At 33.8% G+C, this 20,315-nt stretch overlaps 1 protein-coding gene across 4 annotated transcripts in view; it reads right to left on the bottom strand.

The window, feature by feature from the left end:
* LOC134533243 (patronin) overlaps positions 1-20,315 on the bottom strand; it is a 206,227-nt gene that overhangs the window by 36,727 nt on the left and 149,185 nt on the right. For 3 of the 4 annotated variants that reach the window (XM_063370655.1, XM_063370682.1, XM_063370664.1), the window contains 5 exons: positions 19,607-19,721; positions 17,816-18,074; positions 14,505-15,048; positions 12,518-12,687; positions 5,799-5,903 (listed from right to left, as the gene is read on the bottom strand). In XM_063370655.1, the coding sequence (XP_063226725.1) occupies positions 5,799-5,903; positions 12,518-12,687; positions 14,505-15,048; positions 17,816-18,074; positions 19,607-19,721 (1,193 nt within the window). The remainder of the gene's footprint in view (positions 1-5,798; positions 5,904-12,517; positions 12,688-14,504; positions 15,049-17,815; positions 18,075-19,606; positions 19,722-20,315) is intronic. The other variant, XM_063370673.1, reaches the window with a different exon arrangement.

Raw genomic sequence — 20,315 nt, forward strand, 5'->3', positions numbered from 1 at the left:
CGAAACATGGACTGCCACACAGCTGTGCCACTTGTACCACAGTATTTCAAATAGTCATATGTAAAACAAACAGTACACAGGATTGATCTGAGATTCACATCAAAACTGTAGGTACAGAGAGGGAAGAAATGTCAATGAACATAGGTCAGTAAATACTTTTGTTAATCACTAGAGCTGTTAAAAACAGTAAGTAACATGTAAATTTAATATGAAAAAAGATGTGCTTATTCGTAACATATCAAAGGACATAAAAATCATCGGGTTAGTTTTATCAGTGTAAAATATGCAGCATTTCAGTAATTTTAATGCATTATAATAAAATTAATCTATTTAGAACAAAAAAAGTCATATTTTTTGTTCAAATGAACTTTATGTAAATACATATTAATTGTATAATTTTAGTGTTAAATTTTGAATATTCACTAAAAAAAATAATAATTTGCTAACTTATCAGGTTAGTTGTTTTAATAAGCCAATTATTCAAATAACTTGGTAAGTTAGCAAAACAATTTTTTTTTTGCAGTATGACTAGTCAAATTGACACAATTAAAAAATTTTTCTCGAAATAAATCTTCCAAACAATATTTTCCCCCTAAAAGTATAACATTTTTTATTTTATTTGGATTTTTTTATTCATAGTAGGGTTATTTATGATTGCACACAAAAATTTTCAGTCACAGAATCTAATAATTTGGTACAGAGAGGACATTTATCATTAAATTATAATAAAATAAGCCTATAACTTTAAAACTATGACACTTTTTGAATATTATAATTTACTGGCCTATAAACTATTCTTGGCTTGATGTTGGGTTATGGGACATCCTGCATATTGCTACTGCTAAAAGATTACAAATACAAGCACTTTATAAACACACCATACATATTAAGTCAACAGTTTCAATGTCTTCCCTTCCCAAGCATATATTGATAATTACATAATACTTAACACGTACAACTGCAGCTTACAGGAGTGTACACAGAATTAATTTCAGAAAAAATGAGGGGGATCTAAACAACTTTGTCCAATGTTTGCTTTCAAATTCTTTCCGTTTGTTGGTGAGAATAATAGATCAATTTTTTTGGGATTTCAGGGGGCGGAGGATGTATCCTACCCCCCCCCCCCCCCCCCCCGCATACACCACTGGCAGCTGACCAATTCACCAAAAAGAATTACATGAATTTGTATCATTTTCTCATCCATTCTAAAAAATTTAAATAAAAAAATAACTATTAACGGACATTGCAACAAACAGCCAAAAAACTGAATTCACAGGAAAGAATAAATATACACTTTGCCATTTATTTTGACAAGGAAAAAATAACCCGGATGTACATGAAAAAAGCCATTCTAACTGAAGACTAACAACTTAAATGCCTGTAAAATATTTATGAAGAATTATTACAAAATTACAATAAAACAATCCCAAAATTATACCAAGTAACATGCAAGTTACATTCCAGAGAGAGTTTAAACCATGAGCTATCATGCAAGTAAATGAGTAGGTTATGTTATGTAAGTACCTATCCATAGTACAGACCACACATGCTAAAAATGAGATAGCAGCATGCATAATTTAGCAACAAACAAATAAAAAAGTTAGTTTTTTTTTTTTTAAACTGCCGCATAAGCTGGACATCTTTAAGAGATCAACCACACTTTTAAAAAGTTTTTAATAACTGAAAATGTTTATATTTTACTGTTGAAAAAAAAATCAAGGAAACTAAACCCACCTAGATAAATGAAAGCCGAGTTATCAGCTGTTACAATATCAATTTCACTGATGCAAGTTTCAAGCAGAGCATCTATTCGCAAATAGACGATTTCCACTCAAAAATTGCTTTGAGTTTATAATTATTTTATGTCTACATCCAAACTTCACATACCCTTCACTGAATACCACTCTGCCTGTCAGGTATGGTTTTAAGTTAGGTTTTAGATGCATCGACATTACATTAGAAAGTGTGTTTATATTTTATGGCCTTGTAAGAAGAGTTAAAATTGTTTCATTCACTTGGTTTTGAATAATTTGCTATAACTAGCATTCAAACTAACTTCTATTTATCACCAAAATAAGAATTTGCACACTTGAACAAAATATAAAGTGATTCTACTCAATATCATGCTTACCTTTCATTTAGTGCAGTTTGCCAAAAATTTGTTCTTATGTTTATCTAATAATACTGATCATGAGATGATTTTGAATGTGAGAACAAAATTGGATGGGAGACAAGTTTAATGTGAGAAAACCTTGAATCTAAGATGAATTTCACAGTATCACAAACTTGAATACCAGTCCTTTGAAAAAAAAAAGCTACATTAAATACAACCCGACTTGAAGTGCATTGCATAATAAATGCATAATTTTGGACCTGTGCACTTCAAATAAAAGCACTTTAATAATTGCATTTATTTTTTAAAAAACCAAAACAAGTTTAATTTGCTAATCAATACAAAATATAAGACAAAATTATTATTTGTACAAAATTTTTGTAGCATTTGCTTTTTTTTGGAAGCTAGATCAAAATATACGTAGTTTAATATTCTATAAACTTTTATATATATTTATGAACAAAATATTGAAATTTTCAAAAAGTGAATTATATACTTATATCTAAAGAAATTTTTACAGAATTAAAAATAAATTTTTACAGAATTAAAAATAAATTTTTTACACTGCCAGCAATTTCACGACATTATTTGTAGTAATGTCCAGCTAGAATAAGTGGGAAATTATTTAACTACAGTTTGAATAAAGTTAAAGAAAATTTATAATATATAATATATTACATATTTGAATCCGATGAATAAATTTGCGGAAATGTTTTAACAGACCCAAACTCTGTTAAGTTGATCACTCATTTCTGACTGCCAAGCTACAATAAATAAAGTTCAACATTAAATTCCTTTCTAGGGAAGGTGTCCGAATATTTATGCACATTTACATAAAATTAATAATTCTTAAAGAAAACGTTACAAAATGTGAAAATGTGTAATTCTCTACAAACATTCATAGCTACTTAAAAATATTGAAACCTTAAAAAATTATATATGGCCCACTAACCATTTATTCATGCCACAGTAAAACCACTATATAGTGAAATTTTTTATGACAAAAACTTCCTTATAACTATACCTGTGCGAATATCAGTTTTCTAGTTCGAATTGAATACAAATGTGAACACCAAATTATTTGTGAATATGAATATTGAATTAGAATTGTAAGAATGAGAATTAGAATCCCACTGAAATTATTCTTGTCACAACACGTAACAACTTCTGAAAAATTAGACAAATAAAATAAAAAGTGAGGTAGGTTAATTAAGTCAGCTACAATTATTATATGAAAAAATTTGTTAAAATATTTAAAATATGAAAGGAAAAACTGTGTTTTTAATTTTGCAGGTAACCTATCTTTACCTAACCTGATTTAACCTAACCAACCAATTTTCATTCCTATTCGCCTTATTTTACAGAACCTGCTACTCTACATGTTGATTCGGAAAATTTTTGCGAACAGTAAAATACCATGAAAATCAAGGCAATACATTTTACAAAAAAAATTTGAATAATTTTTAAAATACTGTATTACTAAAAAAAGTGGTTAAATGAGTTCATATTTATATATTTAAACTAGTGATGGGCCGAGACTCGAAAATTCGAGTCGAGTCGAGCGAGTAGTATCAGCTCGGCTCGGCTCGGCTCGGCATTCAAGTTTAATTTACTCGACGGGGCGAAACTCGAAAGGAAATTCGGGTAAAACTCGATGATAAAAGATACTAAATTTTATTAAAATAACTTCTTAATATCTCCTTACGTGACTTCGGCCGACACTAAAAATTACGTACGTAAGACCGAAACACGTACTTACAAACAATGACGACAATCGGCCATATTATTTATATTTTAGTTTTACATATTGCCAACTTAACATGTGTGACCACATAGCAAAGAAGACGAACACATTTTTAATAAACAAAACGCGAATTAAATTTTATAATCATAATATCGGCACAAATATTACTTTTTTTTAGTAAATCCGTGCTACATTCGGCGCAACGTTACAATAATAAATTAACGGTAGCGTTATATTTGTGTTACAGAGCGCATGTTTGCGACTGATACGCCACCAATCACGAAATAGCATTTAAAAAAAATCTTTGCTCCACTAATTTTAGGAAGTGTAGGTTGGCGAACAGGAATTTTTTTTCCGTGTTTGTTTACACTATTACGTTCGGCGAGATTGCGTTTTGTATAATTGTTTGCTATCCAAGTTAAGTGGCAAGTTAAAATTAATTATGAAGTATAAAGTATTTTATTAAGTGTAACTATTCAATACAAATATAAAAGCATGGATTGGTTGGAAGTGCCAGCTTGCGATTGGCCGGCAACGTAACGGTGTTAGTGTTGTAGCAATAATCTTTAAATGTATTATATTTGTTATGGGAACGTTTATTGTAATGTTGCGCCAATTGTAGCACGGCCTTACACTTCCCATAAGTGAAAGTTTTCAAAAATGTTCTAATGATTGTGTGAAATTTACCCTAACCTTCGCGCCAACAAGCATAAATTATGTTCATTGTTTTTTATTGACTCGTGAATGCTGCAGGCCGCAGCTAACTCGTTCGGTCCAAAATAAGGTAAATATGTAGTTGAGCGGTATTTGCGAAAAAAAAAATGTTAAAAATCTGAAAATACTTTTATTATATGCTCTTTAAATTCCTCTTTTCATTAAAGCAGGCGGATATAAGAATTTCCAAATACTTTAGGAGATATCTAATTTTTTAATTTTCACAGTTGGGCGATATTTGTTAAATAAAATTTAAAAATTCCGAAAATACTTTTATTCTATGCTCTATACCTCAATTATTGAATTGTATTATATCAGTTAAGAATTTATTCTAAATGAATTATTTGTATTAATACTTGTATTTTAAATATATTTGATTAAGTGGGCCATGATATAACAAGACAACCATCTAAGGACTCTTAGCAGTAAAGTGCAAATATTCAAGCTCGACTTAAGTGTCAAAGATTCAAAGAAAAATTCAGACTTGAATCGACTCGACTTGAATTTATGATCTACAAACTCGACTCGAATTGACTCGAACTAATTATTGTAAAATTCGACTCGACTCGACTTAAATATTTGCAGGTTCGTACATCTCTAATTTAAACCCTATTTATTCATGAGTTTTCATTTGCGCTACTTCAAACCATGCTGTAATTAATTGGTGTCGTTATTCCGAAACGATGCAAATTGAACATAGTTGCTTCGAGGGGCGAGTGTACTGCATATTGCTGATATAGTAATGAAAAGATGAACAAGAAAAATATACAAGATCAGTTTGATTCATTTCTTTAAGAAAATTATTTTTTATAGCATATGTGCTAAAATGACTGGCACAATTCAACTGAGTGGATATGGATAGAATACTTCTATAAATTATTTTATAATTACACAAAGATAATCATGCACTGCAATTTTTGTGACAATCACCATCAAAATTTCACTTGTGTCCAAGATTAGTGGAAACCTGATACCGTAAAATTACTGCCCTCGTTTTGTTCTACTTATTTATAAAGAGCTCTATAACAAACACAATAATTAAGTTCCTTATGTTATATAGAGGTTTAACTGCATCAAGTGTTAAAGAGTTTTAATGTTCTAACTACCAAATCTTCAAGTAAATTACTGTACTACTGATCAAGTGCTATATACTGTACTAAAGTGGCAATACCAGTAGTCTACTACTACAAGCATGCATGCCGTCAAGCAAAACCGTATCTTTGGTACCTGCAGCGAGAACGGCCGCTGTGGCTTAGCCACAGAATCCGGCACGTCTCCGTTTGAATCCTTGCTAGAGTCCAACTCTGGGGACTTTGCAAAGCTACCTTTGCCCTAAGGAACAAAGGTCAAAGTTGTAGGCACAGAATCTGGCTCTGTAACACTCACTCAAGACACAGTAACGAACGTTACTGCACAAAACACTATGTGTAAAAATTTAATAAAGGAAAAATCCAAGACATAATAATTTTAAGAGGGGTAGAGGGCAGATGAATTACTCTTAGAGGAATTGTGTGTACCATGAAGCAAAATAAGAAGCCAAGAAACAAAACATATATACACAATTTCTTTGCACTTATTGAAATGGCTGCGTACTAAATACAGGCTTTACATGAATCCTACAGTTCTGAAATATTTGCGATGAGAAAAATTATTTATTCACACTCTTTAATTTAGGAATAGTGTTTTAACTTAGAATACTTATTCTCATTTTGATGAATGTCCAGTTTTTTCTTAAAATTAACATAGCAGTCCTTTAAGAAAATAATTTTGGATAATTCTTTTCAGCAGTACTGACTTCAAACCATCAAAGCCAAAATCACACTCTTAGAAAAAAGTAACCTAACTCGTGGCGTGGGCCGTTATTCCACTACCTGTCCAAATGAATCCCAGTAAGTGAACAGAAAAGCAACTGTTTTAATAAACAGTGACCTGCGTGAGGCTAGAAACTGGTTTCAACGTATTCTAGCAGATGTTTTGCAACCAGTGATACAATTGTTATGGCAAAAATACTACAGATAGCAGCACCATCGCACAGAAACTGAACGGACTTTCTAATTAGTCTAGTACATTTAAAGTTGCGATTACCTATTTCTTATAGCCATTAAAGTGTATTAAATATATTCCAGTATAGTTTCGCTATCAGTTTCATTTGGCACAACAAACTTGGTACATTTCACCCCAATACAAAAATGACTAGGTATGTATGAGTTGATGGTATCAGGTCTGCCATCTGGTTGAGGAGGAGGGGGAGGGGGAGACAGAGCTCTGAACATGTGCGGGATTTGAGCAACAAAACGGCAACAATAATACGTATGACACCAAAATTTATTCCCTGAAAATAAGTGACTGGCAATGCACTAGGAACACTGTACAGGTGTAGAATATTAACACCTACACCCTTATTTTTGTGTCTTGGAATACTGGCCTCAGTGTGTCCATAATATTTTAAAAAGATTATTTCATGGGACATGTTCTTGAAATGAGCTGAATACAGCATCTTGCCGTGTAGTACCTAACTGAACCAGTGAAGTGAGTTAGATGAGTTAATTTCGTGATTTTAACAAAGGTTGCAAATGTCACAGAATTTTATTTTATCACATGAACAGTTTGTTCAATGATTTGAGCGTGGTTCAATACTCATTTTCAATATGGTGTCTTTGCTTTTGGCAATGTTATTTGTATTTGACTTATATTGATCAAATAAAAACAGTTAACTCCAATTATCCAATTAGAGTGAAACCCCACAGTTAAAAAACTTGCATTTTATGCTATATTCTTCACCAAAATAAAAACGAACCTGAATAAATAAATAAGTTTGCACATTTGTTCCTCTGACAAGACAGAAAAAAAAAAAGATACATTAAAAATGTTGTTCCATTTGCAGAAGCCCAAAACTTTGAAAGAATATAATTGGCATACCAATTTCAATACAACACGTATAATACACGTTTTAATAAAATAAAACTATTATATATTTTTGCAGTTACCTATACAAGACAGAAAACAGTAATTACAATGCTATTATTTGCCATGCCAAAAGCATTACTGCTAAATTTTCTTCCATTAAATCCCAAATAAACTTTTTATTATTATTTGATGTAAATAATCACAAATTATTCATAATTTGTTATAAAAGCTAGCTAAAATCTATAAATTGAGTTATGTTTCACTATTTTATTTTATTGTCAAACTAAATGTTTTCAAGCCACAAACTAACTTTCTTTTTGATTATAAAATGTCATCTGAATCAAACACACACACACCTTGAATCACTGCAGAACACCAAATTATTACCTAATCATTAATCAGTTTCCTAGACTGAGATGGTTTGAACCAGGGCAACACCAAATAAAATAAGTTCAATAGTAAAAATACTAAAAATCAATAATGAGTTTAGTTCTTGTGAACCAAGTTACTTTGCCACTGTTTATGGTACCACTGGGTCGAGTATACATAATAAATTCTTTTTAGAAAATATCACACAGCCAATGGGATAGAAAATGAAAAACACAAACACCAAAAAGAAACTTATTTTGTTTCTACATTGTAGGGGTGAGCCGATGCCAATTGAAGATTATTAAGATCGGCCGATTTCGGTCATTTTGCCATTTGCATGATCGGCTTCCTGCATGCCGATCCTTTATGCCGATTACCGCTTTCTGAAGACAAAAAAAATCTCTTTACGTAACACAAAAGCGCCGACATATCTTTTGCTTCAGAACTGTTGCTTGACGTTTTTAAGTAACATTTACGTTACTTACGTGTTTTAATCTTTTCTGCAGAAAAAAAATTAAGTAAAGTTATTCTTAAAAAATAAACATATTCATGAAAAGTACGTTTGTTTAAAAAGAGTAAACACACCAAACCATTTAATACGTCATGCAACAAAAACATTTTGTTCAACTTAAAATAGAACAAAGAAAACGCATTTCGTTGTTGTGTTGTCCATACTACTTGATTATTTTCATCGTTGTGTTAATATGTTTGCTACGTTGTCCAGGTTTGTTTTGTGAACTATCGTCGTAGTACACACTTTCCACGACAAAGTGCGGGTTATTAAATTTAGTTAACTCAACAAGAAAAAGAGTGCGCACGTTGCATGCGTACGGCGAGCTATCGATATCGATATTCGACGACGTGCGCTCGCTCTACCTTGGAATCAACATAACTAAACATGAATAATGCCAACTGGCTACATTTTCATATGCGATACGTAGCGGCGACGAAGACTAACAGATAAAGGTTGAAACATTTGAAAATATCTTTAAAAGAAAATTTACACATCAGACAACTTTGTATTTCTGTAAATTTAATACGTAAACGGTAAAATCCAAATGAATAATAGATTTCAACTATAAAATACATTGTTTTATATGGGAAAACTACATACACAAAGAAGTTAGAATCTAACAGCGGGACCAAAACATATTGAGACTTTTCCCCCCTCCAAATTTGGATGTCTTAAAAAAACGGTGCAACGATTGTGTGATAAAACACGGGTATGTATATGGACGACTCGATTGAAAACATTGCATTACTAATCGATTGTGTAAAAAATTGCGATAGTTGACCTCGATTGTCTGGCGTGTTTACAACAGTATTTTCATCACGTTTTTCGTTTAGTCATTTTGTTAATGTTTTGAAAGTCAGAGTTAAAAATTGGAGTTTATATTTTCCAGTTAAATATTGCATTTTGATTGTAAATGCCAAAGAAAAGCAGCTTTGTTTGGAAACATTTTACCGTTGTTGTAGGTGATGAGGGGAAAGCAAGATGCAACCTTTGCAAAGCCGAAATTTCACATGGTGGAAATTCGACACGAGGCTTCAACACCACAAATTTGTCGAGACATTTAATGTCATTTCATGACCGCGAAATATATTGTGCATATATATATATATTTTTTTTACCAACAGTGATCACGTTTGTATCTTTATGCAATACTTTTCAAGTAATTTGGAGCATATTTTACAACCAACTTAAAAATGCACTAATCTGTCAAAAAAATCTGCATGATCGGTACCACATTTCTGGCATCGGCATGATCGGCAAATGTGGTGATCGGCTCACCCCTACTACATTGGTTATGTCTTATGGCCAGTTGCATCCATTCTGCTCTTTGATATATCCATAATCCAATGATCTTAGTCCAAAAATTATATTTGGTTAATTCCCTGAAATGTAGCACCAACACATGCTGGTAGTACAGATTGTCGCTTGTGGAAACCAAAGTTCATACATTTTCAATTTGTGGCAACAGGAAAAAAAGAAATGTTAGGTGCATTTCTATTGGTCGTTCTATGAAGTAGTTATAATTGATTGAGAAAAATAGTTGATTCAGTTGCACAAGACAGCAACTAATGTGGCCGCTGTCTTATATATGTTGGTGTTTAATAACTGAAAATGCATACATAATAGTTTTTAAAAATTATTACAAAATGAAATAGTCTAAAAAATATTGATAGGTTTAGTTAAAAAAACAACACTTCTTTGTAGAGAACATAATTTCAATGAAATTAAGAGCCTGAAACTAAACCATTTGAATAAAATATGAGCTTTCAAACAATTAAAATGTGGGGAAGTAATTGTAACTCTAGAAAAAGCAGTACTTTTAATTTAATATCTAAAATTTTGTAAATAAATTTATAAAATTTCGCCAGATGAAAGTAATAACCAGCATTAAGTCTATAAAAATTCCAGACTTAACTGCTCGCGCTGTGTCAATCCGAGATCATCATTATTATTACTCGTGAACCGCAAGTTCGATCAGTTCATCTCAAAGTTCACAATTTTGTTTTGTTTGGTGTCAGAAACAGAAGATGAGGTAAAACCATGATAAAAAAAAGTTTTTTTAAAAAAGTTCATGTTTGAACTATAATTGTGCAAATGGCCATTTCTCTCTTTAAATGCCTTGTTTAAAATGTTTGAGGTTTTTTGTAAAATGTATTTTAAAAAAGTATTATTTATTTTTGAATAGTACTATTTCAAGTGTTACAACAAAACTGTTAAAAAAAAAAAAAAAAAAAAAAAAAAAAAATAACAAACCCGACACCATTAATCGAAATTACTTGCGCAACACGCATAAACAAACAGACACGAGCATAAAAAACACACACGCGAGCACATCCAAACAAACAGACGTGCACACATCCAAACACACACGCTCTCGCACGCACATCCAAACTACAATTTATTAGATTTGTAAAACTTTGCACAAATTAATTTTAAACCACAACCAGCTCAGAACCCCACAAACACATTGAGAAGGATTCAGTTACACATAACATAATAATAACAAACTTAATATATTTACAAGAATTAGTAAATATTTAAAATCAAATTACATACCTGAAATTTTATTTCATTATCTCATTTATAATTAAAAAAAAATAATATAAGTACAAAATACTTACGAATCTCGTTAAAATTTATTTGTCAATTTGATTTCAAATTAGAAAAAAAAAATCACAAAAATATGGAATTAACATGTAATTGCACGTGAAAACATTAAGTGAATTACAGTCTCAAGGATGCTATTTCATAAAGCAATATGAATGTTAGTTGAGCAAACACTTGCATGAATCACTAACAATCATAAATCATGAATAAGGAGAATCCTCTGTGGCCATAATCACTAACGCATGACATTAATGTGGCGACGGGTTGAAGGGTTGATCCCAATACCCAGACAGACTCAGGAGTCGGTAACCTGGTGGTTCAATACCCACAAACTTACAGTTTGTTTCCTTAGTCAGCTTCTTGACAAGAAATCTGACCTAATGTCTTTTAAAGAATAAAAATAATTAATAGAAATAAAATGACTGGAGTGATATTATAAATATGGTTGGCAAAGTATAAATTCAAACGAATTAAAAAATTTAAATAAATACTCAGTATTCAATATTATTACAAACATCTGTAATAATTAATTTAATTTAGTATAATTTTAGAAATCAATTTTAATTAATAATGAAAATCAATAAATAGACTGAACATTTGATATAGTTTATTAATTTTAATTATTTAACAATGATATAATTTATAATGAGGATAAATTATAAATATGGGAACACAACCTCACCTATACAAACACAATTATTGAAAAAGTTTATTAACACAATTTCTATCAATAATATTCACAATAAATAAATATGTTTAATTATATGGACCAGTCTGCAAAATCACTAAGTATATGATCTAAAAGCATCCTGTCAATTTTTGTTACATGTTGTGCGCGCATTGTAAAAATTCATTCTCAAAAATTTTTCATAACACACCTTAAGAAGTATAATTTTAAAAATTAGGATTTTTTTTTTAAATTGCTTAGAAGACCTAAAAGGCTAGTCAATGAATAATAGGCCTATCCAATTATGGCAGGGAGGAATGTACACACACTTTTAACACTGCATATTAGAACATTATTGATAATCTGGTAATTTTTATCGAGTCTTGAAACTCGACAGGAGTGTCATTTTTTTAAAAAAAAATTAAAAAATATTATACGTACACATGTTTATGTCTATTTAATATTTTCATAGGTATATTTTAGCAAGTATTAAATGGTTTATTTCACAGTCATTTTACAAGAGAAAAACCAAGAGAGGTAATTTAATAGCAAACCATTCGGAATTTAATACGGCAAGACCTGAAGTAACTCAGCTAAATGCTGGGAAGGTTCCTAACTATCGGCCATGACAGATCTATGTCCCACTATCACTGACTTGTATGACATACGCATCTCTAACATCACTGTCATCAAGACGGGCTGGGGGAAGGAAGGGGAGAACCCCTCCTCAGATCCTCAGAGCACAGTAAAATAATAGTCACCCACTTTTAAAATAATTCCACCCATCCCCCATTAAAAAAAAGAGCATATTTTCAGGAACTAAACCAGCAAACCTAGGCACGTCCGCAAGCAACTGCAAAGTAACCCAGCCGCCACAGTTACCTTGGTGACGGCCTGCAGGAACGCAGCCTTGCCAACCTTCTGCCTCTGCTTGCTCATCACGACCTCCATCCGCCGCTTCTCGCTCTCGATGCGCCGTCGCTTCTCCTCCAGCTTCATGCGGATGTTGTGCAGCTGGGAGGCCATCACCTGGCCGCTCGCGTCCCCATCGTCTGCGACCACGCACACGACATGCTCGCAGATACGCACTCGCGTTCATGAACACATGCAGTAGTGTGAGGTCATTACTTGTTTGTGTGCCGTGGAATGGTTCGTGATATTGTCATGTCTCTATGATGCAGCCAAGTTACATGTATCCAATACCTCGTTTAGGGTAAAATTTCAATCCGGATTGAACCTGGAGTGGAGTGAGGAATCTAGATTGAAATTTTACTTAAAACACTTTGTTGTGGACTGAAGTTGGAGTGAAGTGAGATAATCCACTCGACTTGTTGAGGTGGACTGGACTGAAGAATCCGGATTGAGATTTTACTTTAAACACGGACTGGAGTGAAAAGAAAACACGCACGAGCAAGCCGCCGCCATATTGCATTGTTTGTTATTGGTCTCGTTGCATTTCAGGCATAATTTGTGAAAATGGCAAAAAAAAGAGCAGAGGAATGTGTGGACAGAGATGTAAGTATAATTATTGTTTGACGTAATGATTAAAAAACATATTTTAAGATTGCTGGACGGAAAAAAGGTTAGATCGCACCACACCATTTTCAGTCCATGTTGACTCCAACTTCAATCTTGTTTACATTTCAATCTGGATTGTGATATTTACCATAAACGCATTTCGTCAATCTATGTTCGTTACACATTCACTCCGAGTTCACTCCACTCCAGGTTCAATCCGGATTGAAATTTTACCCTAAACAAGGTACGATAACTTCAAAATATAAGCCCTACCCAACTAAACCAGTTGAATTGTGTATTATTCTAAGCATTCAAATTATTAGGTGTTTGTATATATGAAGTTATCTAGTAATGAAGATCAATGGAATAATAACCACTTCAGGAAAGCAAAACACATTGCAGTAACCTTATAAACTGAAAGCTATCATGACTCTCTACTGCAATATTGTTTGAGAATGTAGGATGCAACTAAAATACAGACGAAAACATACGTTAGGATAAATGGACTACCAAACAAATTAATTCTTATGTCATTAAAATGTTATTTTGTTTATGTTCACAGCAGATGTGAACAACTGATTAATCTTTAAGTACTTAAAAATTATAAAAAATCTGTGTCAGTGAATTGGTATCATGTGGAGGAAGTGAGCATCAAGAATAGGAAGAATTTGAGAATAAAGAATGTGGAAAAAACCTATAAAAAATAGAAAATAGGGTTGCACAAGAATGAAAACACTCGCTAATGATGGGTAAAGCACACAATAACAATATTGATGGAGGTCTGTTTATTAAAGTTAAGTTACAGACACCTGAAGAAGGGCTACATGTCACAGCACATCCTTATCCCCAGGTTAACCACCCAGTACTCGTAAATTAAGTGATGTTGGAAAGTTGGAGAAGAACCATCACCAGTTCAGTCACCTACGTGGATACAAAATTAGTGATATATAAAACTTGGAAGAAAGAATAATATAGATAAAAAAAAGAAAAAAAAAAAGACATGAAATAGCAAGCAAAATCTGGGGACTCTGACAGTCAAACTACACCAAACAATTTATGACGTGAAAATAACATTGGTTAAATATTGGCATGGAAAAAATTAAGCAAAGAGCTAACGAAAGTGACGAAACAGAATGGATGAACACACAAGGTTAAATCTAGATAACGTGATGAAATGAGGTAAAATTATTAATTAAATTACTTTAGGAGAAAATTTAAACGAGAAGGAAAAAAAATATGTTTACATCATTTAAAGATGGAAAATGAGGTTAAGTACGATGGGAAATGTGAGAGTTTTTAAGTGTAGCTAGCAGTTTAGGTATCAAGAAAGAAAACTAGGAACTGAACCGACCTCCAGAGGTGACTTCGGCCTGGTGCAGAAGCCCGGAGCTCTGCTGCTGCCAGGTGGTGGTGTTGTTCGGGAGGGCTGCGAATGAGGTCTTCTTCTCGCCAGTCCCGTTTGCGGTGATTCCTTTCCTGTTGAGGATGCTGCTGTTCTTGGCGGGGCTGCCGTCCTCCGGCTCCAGGTCCTGCTGCATGTACAGCGCCTGCTGGATGCCCTTGGACGAGAGGTCGCCCGCGCTGCGGACCCTCGACAGCTCCAGCAGGCTCGCTGCGTCCCCCGGTTCCTCCCTGGGACGCGACAGCATGTCCTTCAGCGAGACCGAGGCCGGCTGCTGCTCCGGCCTGTCCGCGTCCTGCTTCTCTCTGGAGTACCCGTTGTCGTTGAATATGAGCTCCACTCCGCTGCCCCGGGTCTCCTGCGCGCTCGTCCGGACGGGGACGTTGTTTTCTTGGGGCAGCCGCTGGGCCACGTGCACGGCAGGCTCCTTGTCGGGGTTCCGACCCAGAAAATGCAGGTTCTCTTGGGACCCACCGAAGTTCTCCAACGTCAACTGGTAAAGAAACATACCAAGCAGTTATTTTTCGTTACAAGTAAATGCGAAGTAAAAAATTGGTCGTCTGTAAAGTCGGTTTACGGACGATAGTTTAACGTGACAACGTCATAGCAAAACATTGATGAAATGATTGCATACTTTTATGAATAAAATTGAACCATTTTTATTGAATTATCACTATTTTGTATGGATACAAAGAAGGAGTGAAATTAAATCTACAATTTAATTGAAAAATTTACTTTTATTTGCACTCATTAATTCTAATATGTTTATTACTTTAACGATGAGATTATTTTAACTGTAACTTTTGTACATGTTTGCTATTTAACTTCTTCCAATATGTGTTATTCTGTTAAGGATAGGACGATGATAGGAAAAGTAGGAAACGAATGGGAGTGTTTCAAGTTTAATGTGCCTCGAAAAAGTCAAATCGATGGTTGTTCCAATCGAGTGGAAGAGAGATAGATGCGGCGCAAGCGTACTATGAGCGTAACGGGACAAAGTGTAATGGGACAATGAGTCATCCTTTTTCGTGCGTGCAGTTGGCGTTGATCTATTTATTAGACGTCACGCCAAAAAAAAATGCTGCATGACAAATTTTTTTTTTTTTTAAATATTGAATAATTTTCAATCAATCTTCAGAAAAAGTGATATTCACATCCATGTTTGAAAAAAAAAAAAGTGTTGATTTCATTTTAATATTTTAAGATTGAATAATCTCCACACCACTTCTTGGCTTGTTGTAATCACCCTTAATAGCTGTAACAAGGCAGGCCGAAACGCAGGGCACATCATTCAGAAGGACGTAGCTTCAACCCACAAGCCAAGATGTGTTTGTGACGGGCCACAAAAGCCCATGATCTAGAATTAAATAAGCTTGATTTCATGCAGATAATTCATGTTTATTCCTGAAAGACAAACTGCTTTCAGAGCAGTAATACAGTGAGAAAATGTCACTATAACGTGACAAAGAATGACCGCTGTAACCACACAACTATCAATAATAGTGGGATAATATTACAAATGGATTCGCTTTCCTCCAGTCAGCACTGATCAGTAACAAACCATTTAGAAACATCATTGCCAGTCAGTCACTTCAGTTTTGCAATGTTTTTTTGGTAGTGTCTGCAGTGGGAAAAATGGCTTCCTTTTGCTTGGCCTGATGAACCAATGTTTACATTGTTAGGGATTAAATTTTCAAGAGACAAAATTTTACAAATTGTATTTTCTACAGAAAAAAATAAATATAAATAATAATGAAATAATTTAGGAAATTATGGCTCCCAGCAAAAAAAAAAAGAACCTGCTTTAAAAGACAAAACTAGCACACACTGTGCAAAGAAATTCATGGTGTTAAGTTATTTGAATATTTTATCATAAAAATTATTGTGTAAGAGCACATACATCATCATTACAATGTTCTTTGGGTGGCACATTAAATCATCAACTGCTTCCAGCCTAAGACTGAGTCAGCAAAGTAAAATGCCTCCATCTTCCTCCATCCCTTCACCATTCCCCAAACTTCACTTTATTCCAGTCTTCTGTCTCCTGCACTCCTTTAACTATCTGCTCTTCCCACCTCCTTGGTTTTTCTTGGGGCCTTCTTCCTGTGTACTTCAAATCCATCATTTTCCTGGACAGCTTCTCGTTTACCAATCTCTGGACAAGGCCATACCATCTCATTCTTGCTTTTTCAATGATCTCATTAAGTCATGTACTCTTGCTCTTGATTAGACCATCTCATTCCTGATCATGTCTCGCCTCATAACTGACAACATACTCCCCATAAACTTCATTCTTACTGCTCTGATCTTCCCAGCATCTCTTCTATCTACCCGTCCAAGTCTCTGTCCCTTAAGTGACTATGAGCACATAGTAGGTATTGTACAACACTAGTTTGCATTTTAATGACACCTCCCTCTTCCATTCCAAATCTATCAAAGCCCTGTAGAATGCATCTCCTTGTCCTTTCCTTACTATTTCCTCCTTGTTTTTGTTCCCTCCCTCTCTCCAATACACTTCCTAGATACTTGAAGGTTTATACCTTCAAGTTCAATTTCACAATATAAAAAAAAATGGCTAAATATAAATAAAAATTAGATGTGTGTTTTTGAATATTATGCTTTAGTGACTGAAATTTAATACTGGTACATTTATTTATTGTTAACATTAGTGATATAAATTGTGTTTATAAACCTTTCCAAGTGTATTTTCAAGTGTGTTTATATAAGTGAGGTTATGTTCCTGTATGTATAATTTATTTGCATCATAATTCATTACACCATTATTTAAAAATAATTAATAATAATAAGTTAGAAAACTTAAGCATATTTATTTTCATTATTAATCAAAAATTTATCTCAATTATTTTACCGAGTTAAATCATTTTTATACACGTGTTTATATAAATATTGAATACCAAGCCAAACACATTATAAATGTTGCCAACTTCAGCCACAGATTAATTATAAGGAGCAATATAAACCAGAAATCACCCCTAACATCAAAAACAGAGACCATTGCTACTTAGATACACACTTTAAAGTCTGGTTTCAACTACATATCACTATTGTACTCAAGAAAGAAGCCTGCAAGTTAACTGTCATTTCAGAGTTTTTTTTAATGATTCTTGTAATTGAGAAGATTGATTTGAAACATTTGAAAGGACATTCACCAACACATTTTGGCTTGTTTTTTTGTGTGTCCATGGCGTGTGTCCATGAAAATGTTTTTGAGTCACGCTAGTTTCAGAGGGTCCCCTGACCTGGGAATCGTCGGTGATGGAGTTCCTGCGGGAGCGGCGGCCTGCGTACGAGCTCCGCCGCTGGTCCTCCCAGTTGCTGGGGCGGCCGGCGGCGACGGACTGGCCCTTGCCCTCCTTCGCCTCGGGTACGGGTACCCCCTGCCGGTCCCTGGCCGGCCGCGAGGGGGAGTCGTCCCCCCCGCGGGCCGCGACGGAGCTCAGCGTGGGCACCCCGCGGCCGCGGTGCACCACGAACTGCTCCTCCCCCGGGGGGTTGTGCCTGCGGGGGGGCGGGGGGCGAATGTCAGTCACTCCTCCGTACAGTGAACCTCTTTACCACAACCCGTCTGACCAGTCCCACAAATCAGTTCCACACCTACACAACAAACATTTGTATTCTCTCACTGACGTTAAACTTTCATTTATAACAAGTATCAATTACTTCCCCCCCCCCCCCCTAACCCCTTAAAAATTATCTACTTATTTTACATATTTAATTTTTCTGTGGATGCACACGTAGTTAACGCTCCATGACATAGAACATTAATCATTGCTATTTATACGAATTAAAAAAAAAATGCACGTTTACCTAGTTTACATCGTACATTTATATAAAAAAAAATTACTGTAACATATCTAATGTTTAAATATTTGTGTTTAAAAGTTAAAAAAAAAAAAAACAAAACCCTGTTTTAAATGTTTAATGAAATAATAGTAACTACAATAACCCACAATGAAAAATTATATCAAGACTAATTCGCATCAGAAATAGATCACTGCAAACATTTGTAATGCTAAGATTAAAAAGAAAAGAAAAACTAGTCTTTCAGTGCACAATATTTAACGTAGAATTCTTAAAAAATAATGCAGAGCGTGATAATATACGCAAAATGTGTTTTCAAGTGAATTTCTAGATGTGAATTCTACTTTCTGCAACTGCTGCTAGAATTTGCTGCCGAGTCGTAAAAATGGCTTGCAACATCATGTGCAGATAGCAGCATGTTCGCTACATTATCAAACCATTGGATTAGCAAAAAGAAATTTGAAACAATTATAAAATGACTCTGATAAAAGCGAAAAAGACTTGAAAAAATACTAATACCCAGCTTTGGACCTGATTTTTGACAAGAAATTTTATTAAAATACTGCCCATTTTGTAAAAATTCATCAAACAGTTCAAATGATAATGTTTAACTTTGACATTGTGAAATTTTTTTGCGCCATCCACCATAGATAATAGCACCATTGACAGCAACTTCCTGTTACACATTTCCATAGCATTCACGAAAATTCTTCACGAAATGCTGTACACAGAGAGCTAAGATGCCACACATTATAAATACACTACCATTTCATTCCTTGAGGACTATGGTTGTGTGTTCATTTTTGTTACGTTTGGCTCATTTCTGTCTGCAAATAAATAAAAAACCTAAAAAGGTAAAGATGATCCTTGAATACCACCAATGCAACCATTAATATACATAATATAATATATCAATGAGACACAACAGAGGTGTGTGGATCTGCTGCTGCTGCAAACCAACCCACAGTTTTTAAATTTTATGTTCCTTACCTACCCAACACAAGAGAAAGCCTCAAATTCGAACAATATGGCCCTGAATACTAGAAAAACTTAACCGTGTTGCATTCTACTATTTGAACCAATTTTTTTTAAAATCCAGTCCATACAATACTTCAATGTTTTAGCGTGTGTTTAATAAAACAACCAACCAATGTCTGAGTAACACCTGTTTTAATAATCTTTACTGCGTATAATTAAAACACACACCCTTTAACAGTAAGTTAAACTACCTGTCATCTCGGTCTCCAGAATCTGCCCCAATTCGGTTCACTGCATCTGCTTGCTGTAACGAATGGGACTTCTTGAGGGGAAGAGAAGTTTGAAAGCTCGGCGCGGACTTTGAAACTGGAAGAATATTTCTAAATTTGTTTCTATGCATAAATTACAAACATCTGAACAAGGATAAACATCCAAAGATATTTTTGAAACTAATATTCAAACAAATAAAATCTTTTTAAACACTGAAAAAATTTTTCTAATAATAACAATCTAACAAAATCGTAATCAAGTGCAGCACACAATACAAACTACAATAACAGTTTTAAAAGCAAAAAAAGATTTTGTTGGAAAATTAAATAACAAACAGAATATATTATATGATTGAAAAATAAATACATAGTACAAATATGTATGACTGAAATAATTTGTGAGTTGAGAGCAAATGATCAAGGGCCCTGCCTAACAAGCACCATTACGATACGAAGACCTTAAGAAAAAATGTGATTTGAAAACTGCTCAAGATATCAGAGTGGTGTCTGTTTACGGAAATGATTTATAACAACACTGAGGGCGGATAAGAAATTGAGTTTCCGTATTAAATTTTTAAACTGTATTTTTAGAAGAGTGAAAATGGCTAAAACACATGTTTTCAGAATAATTTTTAGGCACTGCTACTTCAAAACACTCTAGGAACTTGCGCTGCACTTCTACCTTCATCAA

Source organism: Bacillus rossius, chromosome 1 (genome assembly GCF_032445375.1).
Source record: "Bacillus rossius redtenbacheri isolate Brsri chromosome 1, Brsri_v3, whole genome shotgun sequence".
NCBI lineage: Eukaryota > Metazoa > Arthropoda > Insecta > Phasmatodea > Bacillidae > Bacillus > Bacillus rossius.